A 24136-nucleotide genomic window follows, 5' to 3' on the forward strand; every position below is an offset into this window, starting at 1 on the left:
GGGTTTGTGTCAGACATACATTTTCCTTGATGGCCAAAAAGCTCAATTTTAGTCTTATCTGACCAGAGTACCTTCTTCCATATGTTTGGGGAGTCTCCCACATGCTTTTTGGCGAACACCAAATGTGTTTGCTGATTTTTTTCTTTAAGCAATGGCTTTTTCTGGCCACTCTTCCATAAATCCCAGCTCTGTGGAGTGTACAGCTTAAAGTTGTCCTATGGATAGATACTCCAATCTCTGCTGTGGAGCTTTGCAGCTCCTTCAGGGTTATATTTGGTCTCTTTGTTGCCTCTCTGATCAATGCCCTCCTTGCCTGTGTTTTGGTGGGTGGCCCTCTCTTGGCAGGTTTGTTGTGGTGCCATATTCTTTCCATTTTTTAATAATGCATTTAATGGTGCTCCGTGAGATGTTCGAAGTTACTGATATTTTTTTTATAACCCAAATCTAATCTGTACTTCTCCACAACTTTGTCCCTGACTTGTTTGGAGAGCTCCTTGGTCGTCATGGTGCCGCTTGCTTGGTGGTGCCCCTTGCTTAGTGGTGTTGCAGACTCTGGGACTCTTTCAGAACATGTGTATATATACTGACACCATGTGGCACTTAGATTGCACACAGGTGGGCTTTATTTAACTAATTATGTGACTTCTAGAGGTAATTGATTGCACCAGAACTTTTAATTTTTTACTTTTTTTAAACAAGTTCTTTTTTTCATATCACTTCAACAATTTGGACTATTTTGTGTATGTCCATTACATGAAATCCAAATGAAAATCAATTTAAATTACAGGTTGTAATGCAACAAAATAGGAAAATAATATTTTTTCATCTTGGCTTTCAAGATTGTTTAGTTTTCAGTCTTTATTCACTTTGAGTCTAGGATTTTGAACTTTAGCATTTTAGAATTTTTACAACTTTGTTTAGAAGAAAGACGAAATGAAAGACACTATAGCTGGTTTTAAATTGCTCATCTGGGAGGGCCTTTGTGCTTGTAGCTCGTTATCCTAACCCCCTGCAGCTGGCCCAATCACAACTCATTAGGACCATTTCCCCATGACCTCCCCTAATCAGTGCCACTCTTCCACCGACAGGGAGAGAGGGAGCCATCCACACTGGGCTGGAGGAGTATCCTTTTCCCCCTTTAACCTAGGCCTCTACCTACCATTTTCACCCTCCACCTTATTAACCTTCCTCCCTTTCTGTGCACCTTTTTCCACTCCATCATTTCCCTTTCATCTCCTTACCAACTTCTCTGTCTGGTTCTTACTTCTCCCCCCCTCTCTCTCTCTCTCTGCCTCCAGCTGTCCCTCTCTACCCTCACCCTACAGCTACAGCCGGGGGCCCTTTGAACTCAGGTAGCTGCCTGAAATTCCACAATGTGACCCCTGAAAGCATGGTCAAAGCAAACATTTAAACTTGTAGTTACTATAGCGACATTCTTCCCTGGAGTCCAACAGTGAGGTCAAAGTGAAGGGGGGTTGATTAGGGTTGGGGATGTGGTAGGGACTGGGGGGAATGGGAGGGGAGATGGATCGGAGATTCTTTTGAGTTCTTTAGGACTCCAAAGGACTCGGTCTTCCTGCTTTATAAGAGTTGAAGACTGAGGTCACCTGAGGTCCCATGTCCCACTTTCCCAAGGTATCATTCTCTCCTCTCTCCCTGTAATGACAAGGCAGGAGGCCTTTATTTGTCCTACTTTTTACCATCCCTTCATCATAACTTAAGCATATGTGTCACGCTATACCTTTCAGCGGCTGTATGCATTCAAGCGGATTCCCACAGTTATCTTCATTTGCCGTATGAGCCTACTGTACCATTTCTTCCAGAACAGCACTGAGGGCTTGTGTATTTGAATGAGGAAATATGATGTTCAGAAAAGTTTTCACATGTGGGACCTTGAAAAATGTTTGCCTGATACAGTATCAACATGTATTTTTACAATGCATACAATATGCTCAAACAAGAAAGGGAGATGTGGGTTTAGATAGTTTATACTGGAAAGTGATCAAAAGATGAAACAGACACAACAGAGAATAGGAGTTTTAGTTCCATGGGATGGAAATGCTGTGGTAATTTGTTTATTTGATCTGATAGTCTTCTGTAAAAGATAATAGGTGGGCTCTATCACTTGGCAGTCGGCCATTTCACGCACCCAAAGGGTCCTGGTGTGTGTGCGTGCGTGCATGTGTACGTGACGGTATGCCTTTGTACGTGCGTGCATGTGTGTGTTTGTTTGCATGTGGTGGGAGATTCCCAAGCAAGTGTTTATGGAACAGCTGGCTTTAGCTAAACCTCCGTTTCTAGTTTATTATTCCAGGTTTATGGAAGGTGACTACTTTATTTAGGCGTATTTGTATTAGTCCAGCGGTAAGATTTTTATCAGAGTGCCTGTGTTATTGCAGTTTTGTGGAGTTTACTTATCTTGGATGTATATTTTGCAAAAAACATTGTAGAGCAGAGTAAATGGAAAGCACTTAATTTGTTGCCTTTGTGAGCAATGTTTCACAGTACACAATCTAATTTCCCCTTAAATGTCTCATGTTGGGAGGATGACAATGAGTTAATGTGTATGTGCATGTTTGTTCAGCTGTAGATTTGACAATTTACTACTGCAAAGGTTATTCCCCCTATTACTACTGATCCACTAAACTATTTACAACAGCTAAACTCATTATCTAACTAATTTGAGTTAATGCCAGCTCCAGCAATAAATATATTCAGACATGATCCCCACTGAGTTTAGCCATAGACTCTACTTTAAAATACCTCTAAGCTCCACTAGAGGGAGTAAGTGTTATCAAACTTGTCCCAGCTATTTGAATGAGTCATATCAGAAGCACTACACATGTCCTACAAAGCATTGTTGTGGAGGATTGCACCTTTTTGGTCATTATCACATTTTATGTTTTGTAATGAGTCAAAAGTGAATCACTGCATAGTTGTTGTGATACTTGAGGCCATCTGGTAGAGTTTTCCTTATGAGCTCATTTAAACTCTGTGAAGAAAAGAGGTGTCTGCCAGTGTTGTGTGAGTGAATAAGGCACTAGTTTCTGCAGAAACAGTTTAGATGATAAATCTTCAGAAGAAGGAATGTGATTGGCACTATTCTGTTGAGGTCCTTGTCTGTTCTCCATCCTCGTACTCCCAGTCTGTACAGTCCTTTTTGCTGTGCTATACCGTCCACTTCCACAGCTCCTCCCCCTTCTGCCTGTCCATAGGCGAATCATACATGTCCCGTCCTGGCTGACCCCTGAGCCCTGCGGTTCATCTGGTGCAGCAGGAGCAGAAAGAGGGCAGAGATGAGGAGGGAAACGCCTGCCATGAGGAAGCCTGTCCCATAGTCACTCATCTTGTCTATAAGGAATCCTGGGTGAATGAAAGATGGGACACAATTATTACCATGTCCATGCATGTATTGTCATCTTCCGTAATTATGGGATATAAGGAATTTGTTCCCCTCACTAAGGATTGCTTTCTATTGCCACACACTAAGCTGTTTAAGAACACCACAGGCCAACACATATCTTGCTTTTAACCCTTCCTTTATGTTCGATTCGGCCTACACCGTTCATGTTCCGGGTCAATTTGACCCGTACAGTAAGTATATCAAGCTCATACATGTATGATTTTAATCTCCTAAAATGTATTTTCCGGTAGCTGAGAATGTCCTTTTTCATATGCTTTTTTCCCTGAGTTGATAGACCAGCTGTTCAATTATTTTTCCTACATGTTTGTACATGTCCTACATTACTGTACCAAAGTCATAAATTAATCAAATTATAACATTTTATGACATCTATGTCATTTCTGTCCCTCGGCCTTTGAATATCACAGGGAAACATACTTATGTATGATCATCATGGATATATCTTTACTGCACATAAGACCGTTAGACTCTAGCACAAAGGTCAAGGTCAAATTGACTTAAAATTGGATTCAGATCAGCGTTGCTGAGCTTCTGAGCATCTTTTTTTTTTGTTGTGAAGAATCAACAACAAGTGGGACACAATCATGAAGTGGAACGACATTTATTGGATATTTCAAACTTTTTTAACAAATCAAAAACTGAAAAATTGGGCGTGCAAAATTATTCAGCCCCTTTACTTTCAGTGCAGCAAACTCTCTCCAGAAGTTCAGTGAGGATCTCTGAATGATCCAATGTTGACCTAAATGACTAATGATGATAAATACAATCCACCTGTGTGTAATCAAGTCTCCGTATAAATGCACCTGCACTGTGATAGTCTCAGAGGTCCGTTAAAAGCGCAGAGAGCATCATGAAGAACAAGGAACACACCAGGCAGGTCCGAGATACTGTTGTGAAGAAGTTTAAAGCCGGATTTGGATACAAAAAGATTTCCCAAGCTTTAAACATCCCAAGGAGCACTGTGCAAGCGATAATATTGAAATGGAAGGAGTATCAGACCACTGCAAATCTACCAAGACCTGGCCGTCCCTCTAAACTTTCAGCTCATACAAGGAGAAGACTGATCAGAGATGCAAATCAAATCAAATCAAATTTTATTTGTCACATACACATGGTTAGCAGATGTTAATGCGAGTGTAGCGAAATGCTTGTGCTTCTAGTTCCGACAATGCAGTAATAACCAACAAGTAATCTAACTAACAATTCCAAAACTACTGTCTTGTACACAGTGTGAGGGGATAAAGAATATGTACATAAGGATATATGAATGAGTGATGGTACAGAGCAGCATAGGCAGATACAGTAGATTGTATCGAGTACAGTATATACATATGAGATGAGTATGTAAACAAAGTGGCATAGTTAAAGTGGCTAGTGATACATGTATTACATAAGGATACAGTCGATGATATAGAGTACAGTATATACGTATGCCTATGAGATGAATAATGTAGGGTAAGTAACATTATATAAGGTAGCATTGTTTAAAGTGGCTAGTGATATATTTACATAATTTCCCATCAATTCCCATTATTAAAGTGGCTGGAGTTGAGTCAGTGTCAGTGTGTTGGCAGCAGCCACTCAATGTTAGTGGTGGCTGTTTAACAGTCTGATAGCCTTGAGATAGAAGCTGTTTTTCAGTCTCTCGGTCCCAGCTTTGATGCACCTGTACTGACCTCGCCTTCTGGATGATAGCGGGGTGAACAGGCAGTGGCTCGGGTGGTTGATGTCCTTGATGATCTTTATGGCCTTCCTGTGACATCGGGTGGTGTAGGTGTCCTGGAGGGCAGGTAGTTTGCCCCCGGTGATGCGTTGTGCAGACCTCACTACCCTCTGGAGAGCCTTACGGTTGAGGGCGGAGCAGTTGCCGTACCAGGCGGTGATACAGCCCGCCAGGATGCTCTCGATTGTGCATCTGTAGAAGTTTGTGAGTGCTTTTGGTGACAAGCCGAATTTCTTCAGCCTCCTGAGGTTGAAGAGGCGCTGCTGCGCCTTCTTCACAATGCTGTCTGTGTGAGTGGACCAATTCAGTTTGTCTGTGATGTGTATGCCGAGGAACTTAAAACTTGCTACCCTCTCCACTACTGTTCCATCGATGTGGATAGGGGGGTGTTCCCTCTGCTGTTTCCTTGAAGTCCACAATCATCTTCTTAGTTTTGTTGACGTTGAGTGTGAGGTTATTTTCCTGACACCACACTCCGAGGGCCCTCACCTCCTCCCTGTAGGCCGTCTCGTCGTTGTTGGTAATCAAGCCTACCACTGTTGTGTCGTCCGCAAACTTGATGATTGAGTTGGAGGCGTGCGTGGCCACGCAGTCGTGGGTGAACAGGGAGTACAGGAGAGGGCTCAGAACGCACCCTTGTGGGGCCCCAGTGTTGAGGATCAGCGGGGAGGAGATGTTGTTGCCTACCCTCACCACCTGGGGGCGGCCCGTCAGGAAGTCCAGTACCCAGTTGCACAGGGCGGGGTCGAGACCCAGGGTCTCGAGCTTGATGACGAGCTTGGAGGGTACTATGGTGTTGAATGCCGAGCTGTAGTCAATGAACAGCATTCTCACATAGGTATTCCTCTTGTCCAGATGGGTTAGGGCAGTGTGCAGTGTGGTTGAGATTGCATCGTCTGTGGACCTATTTGGGCGGTAAGCAAATTGGAGTGGGTCTAGGGTGTCAGGTAGGGTGGAGGTGATATGGTCCTTGACTAGTCTCTCAAAGCACTTCATGATGACGGAAGTGAGTGCTACGGGGCGGTAGTCGTTTAGCTCAGTTACCTTAGCTTTCTTGGGAACAGGAACAATGGTGGCCCTCTTGAAGCATGTGGGAACAGCAGACTGGTATAGGGATTGATTGAATATGTCCGTAAACACACCGGCCAGCTGGTCTGCGCATGCTCTGAGGGCGCGGCTGGGGATGCCGTCTGGGCCTGCAGCCTTGCGAGGGTTAACACGTTTAAATGTCTTACTCACCTCGGCTGCAGTGAAGGAGAGACCGCAAGTTTTCGTTGCAGGCCGTGTCAGTGGCACTGTATTGTCCTCATGCAGCCAAGAGGCCCATGATCACTCTGGATGAACTGCAGAGATCTACAGCTGAGGTGGGAGACTCTGTCCATAGGACAACAATCAGTTGTATATTGCACAAATCTGGCCTTTATGGAAGAGTGGCAAGAAGAAAGCCATTTCTTAAAGATATCCATAAAAAGTGCCGTTTAAAGTTTGCCACAAGCCACCTGGGAGACACACCAAACATGTGGAAGAAGGTGCTCTGGTCAGATGAAACCAAAATTGAACTTTTTGGCAACAATGCAAAACGTTATGTTTGGCGTAAAAGCAACACAGCTCATCACCCTGAACACACCATCCCCACTGTCAAACATGGTGGTGGCAGCATCATGGTTTGGGCCTGCTTTTCTTCAGCAGGGACAGGGAAGATGGTTAAAATTGATGGGAAGATGGATGGAGCCAAATACAGGACCATTCTGGAAGAAAACCTGATGGAGTCTGCAAAAGACCTGAGACTGGGACGGAGATTTGTCTTCCAACAAGACAATGATCCAAAACATAAAGCAAAATCTACAATGGAATGGTTCAAAAATAAACAAATCCAGGTGTTAGAATGGCCAAGTCAATGTCCAGACCTGAATCCAATCGAGAATCTGTGGAAAGAACTGAAAACTGCTGTTCACAAATGCTCTCCATCCAACCTCACTGAGCTCGAGCTGTTTTGCAAGGAGGAATGGGAAAAAATGTCAGTCTCTCGATGTGCAAAACTGATAGAGACATACCCCAAGCGACTTACAGCTGTAATCGCAGCAAAAGGTGGCGCTACAAAGTATTAACTTAAGGGGGCTGAATAATTTTGCACGCCCAATTTTTCAGTTTTTGATTTGTTAAAAAAGTTTGAAATATCCAATAAATGTCAATCCACTTCATGATTGTTGTTGATTCTTCACAAAAAAATACAGTTTTATATCTTTATGTTTGAAGCCTGAAATGTGGCAAAAGGTCGCAAAGTTCAAGGGGGCCGAATACTTTCGCAAGGCACTGTACTTCGCCACCATGGCCTTTTTTTGCCTTTACCTCCCTTATCTCACCTCATTTGCTCACATTGTATATAGACTTATTTTTCTACTGTATTATTGACTGTATGTTTGTGTTACTCCATGTGTAACTCTGTGTTGTTGAATGTGTCGAACTGCTTTACTTTATCTTGGCCAGGTCGCAATTGCCTACCTGGTTAAATAAAGGTGAAATAAAAAAAAATAAAAAAATGTAATAATGCTGTTCATCGACTCCAGCTCAGCATTTAACACCATAGTACCCTCCAAACTCGTCATTAAGCTCGAGAACCAGGGTCTCGACCCCGCCCTGTGCAACTGGGTCCTGGACTTCCTGATGGGCCGCCCCCAGGTGGTGAGGGTAGGATACAACATCTCCACCCCGCTGATCCTCAAAATTGGGGCCCCACAACGGTGTGTTCTCAGCCCTCTCCTGTACTCCCTGTTCACCCATGACTGCATGGCCATGCAAGCCTCCAACTCAATCATTAAGTTTGCAGACAACACTACAGTGGTAGGCTTGATTACCAACAACGACGAGACGGCCTACAGGGAGGAGGTGAGGGCCCTCGGAGTGTGGTGTCAGGTAAATAACCTCACACTCAACATCAACAAAACAAAGGAGATGATCGTGGACTTCAGGAAACAGCAGAGGGAGTAGAAGCACAAGCATTTCGCTACACTCACATTAACATCTGCAAACCATGTGTATGTGACAAATAAAATTTGGTTTGATTTGGTGGAAAAATTACTTAAAATAGTATTTTAGTGATTTCAAACTCTGTTCCAGGTCAAATTTCCCGGGAACATAAGAGAAGGGATAATCAACATAACACTTTGATTTAGCTACATTTTCTGTATCTTAATAGCCTTGTAAATGAACTTGAAACAGAATTTGGTGATCTGATATTTTGATACTGTGCTAATCCAGAGCTTTAATTGTGTTGATAATGATCCCTGGGTTGTAGTCTCTCTGCTAAGCCCCCCCCCCCCCCTAACTCTCTCTCTCAGCAGTAGTGTTTAATCAGAGGAAGGAGTAATGGAGAAAGAGAGAGAGAAAGGACTTCTGGCAACTGGGTGGAACTGAAATCTGGCCGAGAAACAATATGGTTCCCCCTTACAAACTGGATCAGGACTACATTAATTTACAAAGCAATTACACGGATCGTTATGATACAGTGAGAACTACATTCCTTCCTCCTGAAATCCAGCCTCTCCAACTTCAACAACTCACGTCTCTTCTCTATTACTGACAGGAAAATGATAAACTCAGTTAATTGTCTCCTGGAATAGCTATAGCCACAATTAAAGTCATGTTTTTTCTTTGGTGACCGGGCCAGAGTTTGACATAAGAGGTTTTTCCACCTGATGTAGTGTTGAAGGTGCTCTGAGGCAAAACACTTTCTGGCATGCCCCGAACTGTGTGGTGCTAAGCCAAGACCTGATTTGGTAGCCTATATTTACTGCTATTGTTTAGACCAGAGGGGCAAAATATCACCACCTTAGTAATCAACCCCAAATGCTATGGTTATCAGAGCCTTTCTGAAGGCAGTGGGGCACGTCTATTATACTGTTGGTATTCTTCCACTATGTTGTATTGTGTGTTTTTGGTTTGTGATCCAACAGAGTTAACATTTAAGAGTACCTTTGCTATTTATATTTTTACCCAATGCTGTGCATGCAGTTGTTCACAAGGTCTTTGAAGAATCATGATCTGTGAAACATTATTTTACATTCAGACAAAGAGCTGGAGTGGAGTGTGTGTGCTAGAAGAGGAAGTCAATGGAGAGGAAACCCATCCCAGAGAAATACATTTATTATGGGGTCAATGGCCCATGAAATTAACTGTAAAGCACAATGATATACAGTGGGGAGAACAAGTATTTGACACACTGCTGATTTTGCAGGTTTTCCTACTTACAAAGCATGTAGAGGTCTGTAATTTTTATCATAGGTACACTTCAACTGTGAGAGACGGAATCTAAAAAAATCCAGAAAATCACATTGTATGATTTTTAAGTAATTAATTAGCATTTTATTGCATGACATAAGTATTTGATCACCTACCAACCAGTAAGAATTCCGGCTCTCACAGACCTGTTAGTTTACAGTGCCTTGCGAAAGTATTCGGCCCCCTTGAACTTTGCGACCTTTTGCCACATTTCAGGCTTCAAACATAAAGATATAAAACTGTATTTTTTTGGCCAAGTCAAAGTCCAGACCTGAATCCAATCGAGAATCCGTGGAAAGAACTGAAAACTGCTGTTCACAAATGCTCTCCATCCAACCTCACTGAGCTGTTTTGCAAGGAGGAATGGGAAGAAATGTCAGTCTCTCGATGTGCAAAACTGATAGAGACATACCCCAAGCGACTTACAGCTGTAATCGCAGCAAAAGGTGGCGCTACAAAGTATTAACTTAAGGGGGCTGAATAATTTTGCACGCCCAATTTTTCAGTTTTTGATTTGTTAAAAAAGTTTGAAATATCCAATAAATGTCGTTCCACTTCATGATTGTGTCCCACTTGTTGTTGATTCTTCACAAAAAATACAGTTTTATATCTTTATGTTTGAAGCCTGAAATGTGGAAAAAGGTCGCAAAGTTCAAGGGGGCCGAATACTTTCGCAAGGCACTGTATCTTTAAGAATCCCTCCTGTTCTCCACTCCTTACCTGTATTAACTGCACCTGTTTGAACTCGTTACCTGTATAAAAGACACTTGTCCACACACTCAATCAAACAGACTCCAACCTTTCCACAATGGCCAAGACCAGAGAGCTGTGTAAGGACATAAGGGATAAAATTGTAGACCTGCACAAGGCTGGGATGGGCTACAGGACAATAGGCAAGCAGCTTGGTGAGAAGGCAACAACTGTTGGCACAATTATTAGAAAATGGAAGAAGTTCAAGATGACGGTCAATCACCCTCGGTCTGGGGATCCATGCAAGATCTCACCTCGTGGGGCATCAATGATCATGAGGAAGGTGAGGGATCAGCCCAGATCTACACGGCAGGACCTGGTCAATGACCTGAAGAGAGCTGGGACCACAGTCTAAAAAAAACATTAGTTACACACTATGCCATCAAGGATTAAAATCCTGCAGCGCACACAAGGTCCCCCTGCTCAAGCCAGCGCATGTCCAGGCCTGTCTGAAGTTTGCCAATGACCATCTGGATGATCCAGAGGAGGAATGGGAGGAGGTCATGTGGTCTGATGAGACAAAAATAGAGCTTTTTGGTCCAAACTCCACTCGCCGTGTTTGGAGGAAGAAGAAGGATGAGTACAACCCCAAGAACACCATCCCAACCGTGAAGCATGGAGGTGGAAACATAATTCTTTGGGGATGCTTTTCTGCAAAGGGGACAGGACGACTGCACCATATTGAGGGGAGGATGGATGGGGCCATGTATCGCGAGATCTTGGCCAACAACCTCCTTCCCTCAGTAAGAACATTGAAGAGGGGTTGTGGCTGGGTCTTCCAGCATGACAACGACCCGAAACACACAGCCAGGGCAACAGCCCCAAAACCTAAAGGATCTGGAGAAGGTCTGTATGGAGGAGTGGACCAAAATCCCTGCTGCAGTGTGTGCAAACCTGGTCAAGAACTACAGGAAACGTATAATCTCTGTAATTGCAAAGAAAGGTTTCTGTACCAAATATTAAGTTCTGCTTTTCTGATGTATCAAATACTTATGTCATGCAATAAAATGCAAATTAATTACTTAAAATTCATACAATGTGATTTTCTGGATTTTCTGTCTCTCACAGTTGAAGTGTACCTATGATACAAATTACAGACCTCTACATGCTTTGTAAGTAGGAAAACCTGCAAAATCGGCAGTGTATCAAATACTTGTTCTCCCCACTGTATATTTGTGCACCGTCTCTGAATATAGGATCTCTGTATAGGAATGTTAGTAAAAGCCATCATCTACTGGAGGATGACCATTCGAAGGAAGAGCTCAAATCCCTCAATGGTTAGCTACATGAAGTTATGTTCAATTAAAACCAGAACATGGTTACAGTAATCACACGGTTCATAACTTAAGATTACATTTTCTATAAGCAAATGCCTTTTGGAATTGCACAACCAGAGACAAGGTCATAGAGAATACCCTTGAGCTAATGACAGATGAGCTCACCTGCGATGGGCGGCCCCAGGAGGCCACCGCTGCTGCGGATGAGCATGAAGAAGCCGAGGGCACTCCCCAGCCGCTGCACGCCAACCACCTCAGCCAGCACGGTGATGTGGATGGAGACGGTGGCCCCGTACACCAGGCCATAGGCTGAACTGAAGGCAGCCAGTTCAAGGAAGGAGGAGGCGAGGGGACACAGCAGCAGGACTATACCCAGCAAGATCACAGTGGCAGTCAGCTGCTGCACCATCTCCACTAGATGCAGGTTGGCCACCCAGCCGAAGAACACCCGGCCCGTCAGGTCCAGAACTGCTGAGATGGACATGAGGGCAGTCGCCTGATACTCATCCACTCCCTGGCTCCGGGCATAGGGCACAAGGAAGAGGGCCGGGGCAAAAAAGCCCAAAGCAGCAAACACCCCAAACATGGAGTAGACCATGAAGCGGGGGTTAGTGATGAGTGTGTAGTCCACGTAGCGCAGGACTTTGCTCCATAGCTCAGCCTTTCTGGCCTTCTGGGCTTGGGTCTTGCCTGTCCGCTCCACTGTCCCCTCAGAGCTGGATTTAGTCTGGGGCAAGGCATCCAACGTCAAGTCTCCTTCCTCCTCTCTGACCTCCTTGGGAGGCAGCTTAGTGGGGGTGTTCAGGGGACGCAGTAACATCCCACAAACACACAGGTTGAGCTGCAGGCCCCCCAGCACCAACATGGCCCCCCTCCAGGAGTAGTGGTCCACCAGCAGCTGGAACAGTGGAGTAAACAGGAAGGTGATGATGCACTCTCCTGCGCTGGCCAAGGCGTTGGCCATGGGCCTCCTCTTCTCAAAATACCAGCCTACCATGGTCACTGTAGGGGTCCAGGTCAGGGCATAACCAAAACCTACAGGGCAAGTAAAGACCACAGCACTGTGTGTGGGACTGGAGAAATAATTAATTTAAGGAAAGATTGGGATTGGGGGGTTGAACTTATTAGAAACATAGTTAAATTGCAGTCAATTCTCATAAATCATGAACAGAATGCATCAATGATTCGTATTTCCTTCAACTTTCTGAAGAAGTAATGTCTGTTTCAATGCGCCTGTGTGATGTTGTGTAGCCAGTTAGCATGCCTAAACAGTCATTTCTAAAAATGCTTTCCCCGAAAACCTTCTCAATGAAATGTTGACTAGGCCTACCTAGCAGAATGATATCATGAGTATTTGTATCATCGGGTGGGCATTTGTTTTGCAAACTCTTCCCATCACATGAAACACCGCTACAAGAACCGCTAGCTCCAAACTCAATGGTCTCTAGCTGGTGCACAGTTGAATTAAAGGTCATCTTCACCTTTACCCCCCAAAAAAATATGATTTTCCCCAGACCTCAAAAGTAGTCTCCTGATTTAGTGTAAACATTCTTGTGGCCTTAATAATATCAAATGTGGTTATTTTTCCATCTTTAAAAAGTGTGTTGTTGAGAGTGAAAAACAGAAAAAAAATTGGAAAAATCCCAGACCTGGAATAACGAATCTGAGAAAATGGAATTTGTCAAGAAAATTATAAATAATGTTAATTACCATGTTCTATGTATTCCTGTCTGGGGAGACTGAGATTAACATTACATGTCATGATAAACCTTAAGCGCAGACCAAAGAGCCCAACTCCAAAACTATTTTCTCTATCTATTGCGGTTTAGAAAGTAAGGAGTTTTGAGATTAATTAAATGCGTATTATCTACTTGTTATTCACAACAACAACAAAAAAAAAAAAAAAAAAGGGAAAAAATGTTTTAGCACTTTTTGGGTCCTAAATAATTTGCATACCTGATCTATGTGTGTTTGTACTTACCGGTTAGGAGCCCAACAGTGATGTAAAGTTGAACCAGGTTCTGTGCGTAAGCCCCAGCCACCATCCCCACACAGCTCAGTAGACCCCCTATCATCACCACGGCCCGGTGGCTGTAGCGAGCACTCAGAGCAGACGCCATGGGGGCTAGACAAGGAAACACAGGACAGACAGTCAGACTCAGCATCAACACTTTGTGAAAGACGTATGCAGCCAAGAGTTCTCAACTGATGTGAAGTTTACAGTGCTGATTACATTTCCATATTCTATTGTAATCCTGTTAGTCTGTGCTCTCATCTGATTGCAACTAGTTTGATTCATTTATCCGTTTCTCATCAACACATCTTCGTGCTCTTCATGTACATTCCATTTCTCTTATAGATTTGTTTTCTTGTGGTTTTTACTCTTTGACTGAGGTGGCATCAATTACACACTCCAAAAACTCAGGTCAGAAATGAGAGTGGTGAGCTTCAGCAAAACATTGTGCTTCTAGAGTGGGGGTCTGGCGACTAGGCAATTTATTTTTGCTTTTTCTTAAAATTTCATGCACAAGATTACTTTCTAATATATCACTTAACAACACTACAGCTAGCAAGATGGAATGTTAATGGGATGAATGGCCAAAATAAACGAGTGGCCTGCTTAGATTCCTTTTGTAGACATAACGTTTATGTTATATTTATTCAAGAGTCGCACCTAAAATAATCTGATGCAGAAAGATTTGCAAAAAGGCATTATGTTGCAGTGTCATCCTCTGTAGATCCCAAAACTCGTGGCTCCCTTGTTGTCATGAGACGTAGTTTAACATGGACTGTTCTGGGAAAATATGGTAGCGCTGACGGTAGGAAATCATATATCATATAACAAAACTGCAATCTTCGGTAGGAAAATGACTTTCACATCAGTATATGCTCCAACCCAGTATGAGCCTACTTTTAATTTTTTTATTTTTAATTTAAAAAAAAATCTAACCGTGTTGATGGCAAATATTACAGGTTTTTCTCTGATCATACGTGCGGATATGAATGCCATTTTATTAACTTTGGCCACCAATCTCAAATGGCTTTCACACCCGTGTCGGTGGAATTTAGCAACCTGGTCAGGGATTTTAACCTCACTGACATATTCCTACGTCTAGACAATTTCGTTTTTACTCTGCTAGACATAAATCCTACTCCCGAATAGATTACATTCTATCTTCCAATACTGCATACTCAGATACTCATAATGCATCGATATGCACATGTTTCTGATCATAGCTTAGTCAGAGCATCATGCCGGCATTTCAAAGTAATGTTAAAAAAGAACAAACCATTTTGTACTCTATTTCAAAACTAACTAGTTTAATTAACACAGATTGTTGGGTCTGTTGAAGATGTCCTTATCCAGCTCAACATTCAACACCATAGTGCCTTCCAAGCTCATTACTAAGCTAAGGACCCTGGGACTGAAAACCTCCCTCTGCAACTGGATCCTGGACTTCCTGACAGGATAACCCCAGGTGGTGAGGGTAGGCAACAACTTATCCGCCACGCTGACCCTCAATACGGGCGCCTCTTAAGGGTGCATTCTTAATCCCCTCCTGTACTGACTGTTACCCCACAACTGTGTGTCCAAGCACGACTCCAACACCATTACTAAGTTTGCCCGACGACACTACGGTGGTAGGCCTGATCACCGACGACGATGAGACAGCCTATAGGAAGGAGGTCAGAGACCTGACAGTGTGGTGCCAGGACAACAACCTCTCCCTCAACGTCAGCAAAACAAAGGAGTTGATTGTGGGCACAGGAAATGGAGGGCTGAGCATGCCCCCATTCACATCAACAGGGGTGCAATGGAGCGGGTTGAGAGCTTCAATTTCCACATCACTAAGGATCTATCGTGGTCCAAACACACCAACACAATTGTGAAGAGGGCATGACAACTCCTCTTCCCACTCAGGATGAGGAAAATGTTTGGCATGGGCCCTCAGATCCTCAAAAAGTTCTACAGCTGCACCATTGAGAGCATCTTGACTGGCTGCATCACCACATGGTATGGCAACAGCTTGCTATCCTACCGCAAGGTGCTATAGAGGGTAATGCGGATGGCCCAAAACATCACGGGGTCCAAGCTCCCTGGCATTCAGGACTTTTATACCATGCGGTGTCAGAGGAAGTCCCTAAAAATGGTCAACGACTCCAGCCACCCAAGTCATAGACCGTTCTCTCTGTTACTGTTTGGCAAACTGTACCGAAGTCTGGAATCAAACAGGACCCTGAACATACATAACATACTGCTAAATAGTTAATCAAATAGCTACCCTGACTATCTGCACTGACGCTTTTTGCAATAACTTTTTTGACTCGTTATATACGCTGCTAGTACTGTTAATTATCTGTCACTTTATTCCTAGTTATATTTACACAACCGGTCAAAAGTTTTAGAACACCTACTCATTCAAGGGTTTTTCTTTATTTTTACTATTTTCTACATTGGGCTTTTTAACCAAAAAGGAGAGTGATGGAGTGCTGCATCAGATGACCTGGCCTCCACAATCCCCCAACCTCAACCAAATTGAGATGGTTAGGGATGAGTCGGACGACAGAGTGAAGGAAAAGCAGCCAACAAGTGCTCAGCATATGTGGGAACTCCTTCAAGACTGTTGGAAAAACATTCCAGGGGAAGCTGATTGAGAGAATGCCAAGAGAGTGCAAAGCTGTCATCAATGCAATGGGTGGCTATTTGAAGAATCTCAAATATAAAATATATTTTGATTTGTTTAACACTTCTTTGGTTACTACATGATTGCATACGTGTTATTTCAGTTGTGATGTCTACACTATTATTATACCTTGTAGAAAACAGTAAAAATAAAGAAAAACCCTTGAATGAGTAGGTGTGTCCAAACTTTTGACTGGTACTGTAGGTGTCCCTACATCACCCTGGCTAAAGCTGTCAGCTGCTTACAACTCTATACTGACACCTGGTGGCTAATATCGCAGAAGACTGACATGAAATGTTTATATATTTATTTAACCTTTATTTAACCAGGTAGGCCAGTTGAGAAGTTCTCATTTACAACTGCGACTTGGCCAAGATAAAGCAAAGCAGTGCAACAAAAACAACACAGAGTTACAAATGGGCTAAACAGACGTACAGTCAATAACTCAATAGAAAAATCCGTATACAGTATGTGCAAATGTAGGAAGGAGGTAAGGCAATAAATAGGCCAATTGTGGCAAAGTAATTACAATTTAGCAATTAAACAATGCAGGGATATATGTGCAGATGAGGATGTGCAAGTAGAACTACTGGTGTACAAAAGAGCAGAAAAACATGGGGATGAGGTAGGTAGTTGGTTGGATGGGCTATTTACAGGTGGGCTGTGTACAGTTGCAGTGATCAGTAAGCTGCTCTGACAGCTGACGCTTGAAGTTAGTGAGGGAGTTATGTCTCCAACTTCAGTGGTTTTTTGCAATTCGTTCCAGTCATTGGCAGCAGAGAATTAGAAGGAAAGGCAGCCAAAGGAGGTGTTGGCTTTAGGGATGACCAGTGAAATATACCTGCTGGAGCGCGTGCTATGGGTGGATGTTGCTATGGTGACCAGTGAGCTGAGATAAGGTGGAGCTTTACCAAGCAAAGACTTATAGATGACCTGGAGCCAGTGGGTTTGGCAATGAATATGTAGAGAGGACCAGCCAACAAGAGCATACAGGTTGTAGTGGTGGGTACTATATGGGGCTTTGGTGACAAAACGGATGGCATTGTGATAGACTGCATCCAATTTGCTGAGTAAAGTGTTGGAGGCTATTTTGTAAATGACATCGCTGAAGCGAAGGATCGGTAGGATGGTCAGTTTTACAAGGGTATGTCTGGCAGCATGAGTGAAGGAGGCTTTGTTGCAAAATAGGAATCCGATTCGAGATTTGGATTGGATGCTTAATGTGAGTCTGGAAGGAGAGTGTACAGTCTAGCCAGACACCTAGGTATTTATAGTTGTCCACATATTCTAAGTCAGAACCGTCCAGAGTGGTGATGCTAGTCGGGTGGGCGGGTGCGGACAGCGATCGGTTGAAGAGCATGCATTTAGTTTTACTAGCATTTAAGAGCAGTTGGAGGCCACGGAAGGAGAGTTGTATGGCGTTGAAGCTCGTTTGGAGGTTTGTTAACACAGTGTCCAAAGAAGAGCCAGATGTATACAGAATGGTGTCGTCTGCGTAGAGGTGGATCAAAGTATCCCCCACAGCAAGAGCAACATCGATATATACAGAGAAAAGAGTCGGCCCAAGAATTGAACCCTGTGGCACCCCCATAAAGACTGCCAGAGGTCCGGACAACAGGCCCTCTGATTTGACACACTGAACTCTATCTAACAAGTAGTTAGTGAACCACGCGAGCCAGTCATTAGACAAACCAAGGCTTTTGAGTCTGCTGATAAGAATACAATGATTGACAGAGTTGACAGCCTTGGCCAGGTCGATGAAGACGGCTGCACAGTACTGTCTTTTATCGATGACGGTTATGATGTCATAAACATAAACTGACATAAACATGTAGTAGAAATTAGTATAGTAGTAATAGTCAAAGAAATGTCCAGAAGGGTTGGAGCCTATATTTAGATCCATGTTTGCCTTGAATAATACTAGTTTAACTCACTCAGATTTCACTTTAAAGAAAGTCCGATTTCATTGGACAAGTTAAGGACAATTCAAGGAAAATCATGTTTTAATTGCCTTCGATCAAGGTTCTCACCTCCACAGTGTATGGTTGCCACAGCAATGGATGTAATCCAGGAGGTTCCTGTTGCTGTGGCCTCAAAGTAGCCGTGGATCTCCATGTAGAACACTCCGAAGGCCTTGATCACTCCAAAGGTCAGCCCAAACACCAGGAAGCAGGCCAGCAGGATGAACCATCCGTAGCCTCCATCAGGGGGGCCCACCGTAAACTGCTGTCGGTACTGCACAGTCCCACTCTTCACTGGGGAGTCCATCTCCAACCTTAGGCTGACAGGCTCTTTTCAAGCATCTATGGTAAGATACAGTAATATATATGATAATATCAATTTGTTCTTATATCTGCCCATCCCGTTTAAACAGGTGTTGTGATTTCACCTTTATTTAACCAGGTAAGCCAGTTGAGAACAAGTTCTCATTTACAACTGCAACCTGGCCAAGATAAAGTAAAGCAGTGCGACACAAACAACACAGAGTTACAAATGGGATAAACAAATGTACAGTCAAAAAACAATAGAAAAGTCTATATACAGTGTGTGCAAATGTAGTAAGATTAGGGAGGTAAGGCAATAAATAGAACATAATATCGAATAAGATATGTCTCCAACTTCAGTGATTTTTGCAATTCGTTCCAGTCATTGGCATCAGAGAACTGGAAGGAAAGGCGGCCAAAGGAGGAGTTGGCTTTGGGGATTACCAATGATATATACCTGCTGGAGCGAGTGCTACGGGTGGGTGCTGCTATCCTGACCAGGGAGCTGAGATAAGGCGGGGCTTTACCTAGTAAAGATTTATAGATGACCTGGAGCCAGTGGGTTTCGCAATGAATATGATGCCAGGGCCAGCCAACGAGAGCATACAGGTCGCAGTGGTGGGTACTATATGGGGCTTTGGTAACAAAACAGATGGCACTGTGATAGACTGCATCCAATTTGCTGAGTAGAGTGTTATTTTGTAAATGACATCGCCGAAGTCAAGGATCGGTAGGATAATCAGTTTTACGAGGGTATGTTTGGCAGCATGAGTGAAGGAGGCTTTGTTGCGAAATAGGATATATTCTAGATTTAATTTTGGATTGGAGATGCTTAATGTGAGTCTGGAAGGAGAGTTTACAGTGTAACCAGACACCTAGGTATTTGTAGTTGTCAACATATTCTAAATCAGAACCTTCCAGAGTAGTGATGCTAGTCGAGCAGGCAGGTGCAGGCATTGATTGGTTAAAGAGCATGCATTTGATTTGACTTGCATTTAAGAGCAGTTGGAGGCCACGGAAGGAGTGTTGTATGGCATTGAACCTCGTCTGGAGGTTTGTTAACACAATATTCAAAAAAGGGCCAGATGTATACAGAATGGTGTGATTAGAGAATCACCAGCAGCAAGAGCGACATCATTGATGTATACAGATAAAAGAGTTGGCCCGAGATTTGAACCTTGTGGCACCCCCATAGAGACTGCCAGAGGTCCGGACAATAGGCCCTCCGATTTGACACACTGAACTCTATCTGAGAAGAAGTTTGTGAACCAGGCGAGAATCATTTGAGAAACCAAGGCTGTTGAGTCTGCCGATAAGAATGCGGTGATTGACAGAGTCGAAAGCCTGGCCAGGCTGATGAAGACGGCTGCACAGTATTGTCTAACCTTTCGATGGAGGTTATGATATCATTTAGGACCTTGAGCGTGGCTGAGGTGCACCCATGACCAGCTCGGAAACCTGATTGCATAGCGGAGAAGGTACGGTGGTCTCAGACAATGATCTCAGTGCTATTACACATGTAACTTGACCTTAGTTTCATCACTTATTGCCTCACAATAGCAAGACTTGAATGAATCATTATCACACCTTACAATGTCAATTTTGTGGCATTATCAGTCTTGTTGTTAAAGCTGATTCCCACGTAAATTAGCCTTTGAGTGATATAAACATCACCCATAATATTTTTATGTACTTTTTCTCTCATGTCAAACTATCAGGAAGTCTGAAAAGAGTGGGAGGGGAGCAAATAGTCTGAATGGGCGGGGAGCTCAACTTTTACTGACAGTTCTTTGAATTGCCTACGTCAAGCAATGTGTGCTCGATGCTGCAGTAAGATCGCCTCAAGCAAATTTGCTGATACACAAAGAACTCAAACAAATTGAAATTGCAACATCCAGTCCTGTCATACATCACGGTTTCACTGTTCACGACCTTTAAGTAATCTACACCAGAGTACAACAGATGTGTGAAGTGCAGCCTTCAACACAGCATTATTATTGCCATCTGAAATAGTTGCCACTGACCAAGTCACTGACCTGCCGTTACCAGAAGTACAGTATGAGAGCTACTGCATGGATGGTTTAGCTGTCATAGTGGTCTGATGAGTGGTTGGCTCAGTCAGTCCCGATCTGTAGGTAGAAAGATCACACTGACACTCACTAGCACAGACACCACATTAATTCTCCGCTAGGATACAAAGGTTAAAGATGGGGCGGGGGGGGGGGGGGGTTATCAGGCCAGTGTGACCATTACTTTTTAACCAGCCTCTCACTCTGCTGCCTAACACTAGTAAAAATGGGTCCAATGCCGGTCGTTATTTACATGTACATGTATATCAGTATGGGCAAATGATATTGCCATCCTCAGGTTCATACAAACTTGGCAGAGAGACATGTTATGATCACAGGTTCATGGTTGCTAGCTAGGCCACGTGTAGACTGCCACAGTACCAAAGTGCAATGCAATATGTCAGTAAACTGTCTCAAGGACATTGATTGGTCTCATTTTGCACTCCTGTTCAGTAATTTTGTTGTATTTTTATGGGTACAGTGTTTTCTTGTGTTTTCATAACTTTTGCATACTACTCTGTTATTCAACCCAATGATTCCAAAGGTGTTGTATCACAGGTTGATGATTACAAAACCAGGGCCTCTGTCACAAGCACTGGTCATGTCCCTACGCACGGTAACTGTAACCTCATGTAACTCAGCCAAACAAGAGGACTCTCATAACCAGGCCAGACATATTCAACCCATTCCTAGCATATCTTTGTGTAAGGACACTCGCATGCATAAGTGTGTGCCTTCAGATTTTTCTACTCTGTTATCCTGTTTGCGCCAGAGGGAAAGAGGTCCTCTCTCCTCTGATAATATGGTGTTCTGTAAGGTAAATGAGCAATAGAGACTGAGTTACTGGGTTACTGGTAGCACTGACTGTACAGTTGTGAGACCAGCTATATTTAATCACAGATTAGACCCTAGCAGTTTACCTGTACCTCAGAGGGGGACTGTGACGTGGTGTGCTGGGAAGGAAGGCCAAATCTGTCCCCAAGAAAACATACAGCTTTGAACTGGATGAGAAAGTTAGTATTTTCACTGTTGATTAATGAAGCTTTTGCTGAATACTTTGTTTTTGTCGAACTTTGCTATGTTCCACTGTCTCACATCTTTTACTTAACCCACTGAGCCAGACTAGTGCTAAAATAGCATCATTTCTCACTCCAAGGGATTCTGGTAACAAAATATTTTATGTAGTGTCATAATTAGCTATGAGGGATTTCGATAGTCTCCTCTAAATTCTTGTAAAAGTTATTCTGGAATCTCCTGTTTTGGGGTTTAAAGCTTAGAATGGAGAAATAAATACATCTGCTGCTTCCCCAGTTGGATAGTAATTTAGAAAGGAACAGATCTCCCTGCCTGTATTGTGGCAACATATCTTTACATATTACTGAATATTACACAAGATTTCTCGTAAGCGAAAGTCTGTGTGGCTCCATAGTAATAGCTTTTGCAGAAAAGCTTGTTTGGTCATGGTGATGGGACAGTAAATAATACATCTCAACTGCTGGTCAGTATGCTAAAAGGTTGATAGTGGTGAGACATTATTGAATTATACATATATGGTGGGGATACATCTGCTGAATAATACAGTTGATTGATAGTGGTCATATACAGGACGAACCCTGAATAATGGATCCATGTTGGTGAAACCCATGACCTCCTGGTGAATATGGAGGAGGAGAGGCAATATACTGTACTAAAGGACCTGTGGTGGTGTCCGGTTGTCTGTATGTGTGCTACTGGATAGCTCTGTCTTATTCCCCTACAGTGTTCATTATTGTGAACTGATGGTTGTTTTCTGTATCCAGATGTTGCTGGTGTCCTATTCTCATGGTATCAAATGTCATGCATGTTATAGTACTGAATGGTACATCAAGATCACCCTTGGTCATATGTATTTTTTGTTTAGGATAATATCAGCAGTCTTCTATCAGCAGTGCAAACATGTATGTTATTACATTATTCTTACATATCTGTTTGGGTTTGCTTAGTCAGCTCTAATCACTAAGAGCCCTATTCAATCATGAATCTACACATTCATTTCTACACTCTTAGAAGAAAAGGGGCTATCTAGTACCTAAAAGGGGCTATCTAGTTCCATGTAGAACAGAGGAGGCTGGTGGGCAGAGCTATAGGAGGACAGGCTCATTGTAATAGCTGTCCATCCTTCATCAATGTCCAACCTCCAGCCAATCAACGAGGAAACCTTGAACATGGGCTAATAAAAGAAGGTCACGATAACAGAACAATGAGGTGTTAATGACTCATAGGTTATTCCACAATCCACAATCCTTGATTAGCTCTCAAATTGGATTCAGTCCAGTGTTTACATTGGAAAAACAGGTTAAATGTGTAATTGAAAGATCGCATCTGATAATTACCCTTCATTATTGGAACATACAGATTTGGACAGCAGGGTATTTCTTCCCACCCCATCAGTTACAGTGGGCAGTCAATGTGTTTGTGATGACCATGTTCTTGTGCTTACAGTCTGATCTGCTCATCCATCTGAGCCCCACCTTTTTCACTTCCTCCCCCAGAATGTCTAAGTCAATGCCTTGATCAATCAGGAAGGTCCCACGGCATGCCGATGCCTGTTTAATAATCAGAGCACACAGAGCAGCCTGATACTTCTGCTCTGCTTCGTCTAACCCATAGTGTGTTCATAGATCAGATTTGTTTTTTAGCAGAGTGTGAATTATTCCACCCAGCCAGCGAAGAGAAGACTTGCAGCGCTCGGGGCTGCTGACAGCGCCAGCCACAGCCCTGTCAGAAATACTGCTGACTCAGGCATCTTCAGGGAAGACTTGGATTGAGGCTCTGGAAATGGATTTGACCTTTGACGCGGTTAACCATTAATCCATGGCAAAACTTTGAACGTGCCCTCCGAGGGGGGGTGGACAGGGAGAGCAGCCACGTGTCACAACCATGACCTGTAACTATTGTAAAGTGAAATGGTAAAACTAATGCCTCTGTCTGTCCTGTCATAAACTATTTTATCCACTCCAGATGAGAATGAGCTGGATATTCTGGGGCATTCTGGGGCATTCTCGTCTGGCAGCCCTTCAACTCCTGTGGCATTATACCAAAAAGCACAGGTTTCTCCCGGTTTATAGAGGTGGTTCTACTGTTATATGCTGTGTAGGAAAACCAGAAGTACAGCCAAACTTGGATAACCTGTCAGGGTCATGTCATGTTCGTCTGTACCTGATCTAAGAGCTTTCCCTATTATCATGCTGGACCAGACAGATGCTGTTGGACTTGTAATACTCTAACAGACAAGGTTTTACAATGCAAGATTATAGAAAGACAAATACACAGTGCATTCGGAAAATATTCAGACCTGTTAGATGCATTCAGGACAAAGAGTTCAATCTTAGTTTCATCAGACCAGATAAATTTGTTTCTCATGGTCTGACTCCTTTAGGTGCCTTTTGGTAAACTCCAAGCGGGCTGTCATGTGCCTTTTACTGAGGAGTGGCTTCCGTCTGGACACTGCCATGAAGGCCTGATTGGTGGAGTGCTGCAAAGATGGTTGTCCTTCTGGAAGGTTCTTCCGTCTCCACAGAGCTCTGTCAGAGTGACCATTGGGTTCTTGGTCACTTCCCTGACCAAGGCCCTTCTCCCCTGATTGCACAGTTTGGCTGGGCGGCAGCTCTAGGAAGAGTCTTGGTG

General features: G+C 43.4%; 1 protein-coding gene across 1 annotated transcript; it reads right to left on the minus strand.

Annotated features, from left to right (window-relative positions):
• Positions 1–1970: 1970 nt before the first annotated feature.
• On the minus strand, positions 1971–20554 carry LOC139371030 (monocarboxylate transporter 2). Its single transcript, XM_071111062.1, has 5 exons — positions 20438–20554; positions 18168–18440; positions 13434–13577; positions 11618–12487; positions 1971–3363 (listed from the first exon to the last, which is right to left on the minus strand). Exons 2-5 carry the CDS (start codon positions 18403–18405, stop codon positions 3221–3223), a joined length of 1395 nt encoding a protein of 464 aa, XP_070967163.1. The 5' UTR covers positions 18406–18440; positions 20438–20554; the 3' UTR covers positions 1971–3220.
• Between the last annotated feature and the right edge of the window lie 3582 nt (positions 20555–24136).

Source organism: Oncorhynchus clarkii, chromosome 2, assembly GCF_045791955.1.
Source record: "Oncorhynchus clarkii lewisi isolate Uvic-CL-2024 chromosome 2, UVic_Ocla_1.0, whole genome shotgun sequence".
In the NCBI taxonomy this organism is placed as follows: Eukaryota; Metazoa; Chordata; class Actinopteri; order Salmoniformes; family Salmonidae; genus Oncorhynchus; species Oncorhynchus clarkii.

What these genes read in the sequence shown, in the direction of transcription:
- LOC139371030 (XM_071111062.1), bottom strand. Translation starts at nt 18,405, where the DNA reads ATGGACTCCCCAGTGAAGAGTGGGACTGTGCAGTACCGACAGCAGTTT. An exon ending in GGCAACCATACACTGTGGAG is followed by an intron (nt 13,578 to 18,167) that starts GTGAGAACCTTG and finishes TTCCTTGTCTAG; the next exon opens with CCCCCATGGCGTCTGCTCTG. An exon ending in CCTGGGGCCGCCCATCGCAG is followed by an intron (nt 3,364 to 11,617) that starts GTGAGCTCATCT and finishes TCATTCACCCAG; the next exon opens with GATTCCTTATAGACAAGATG.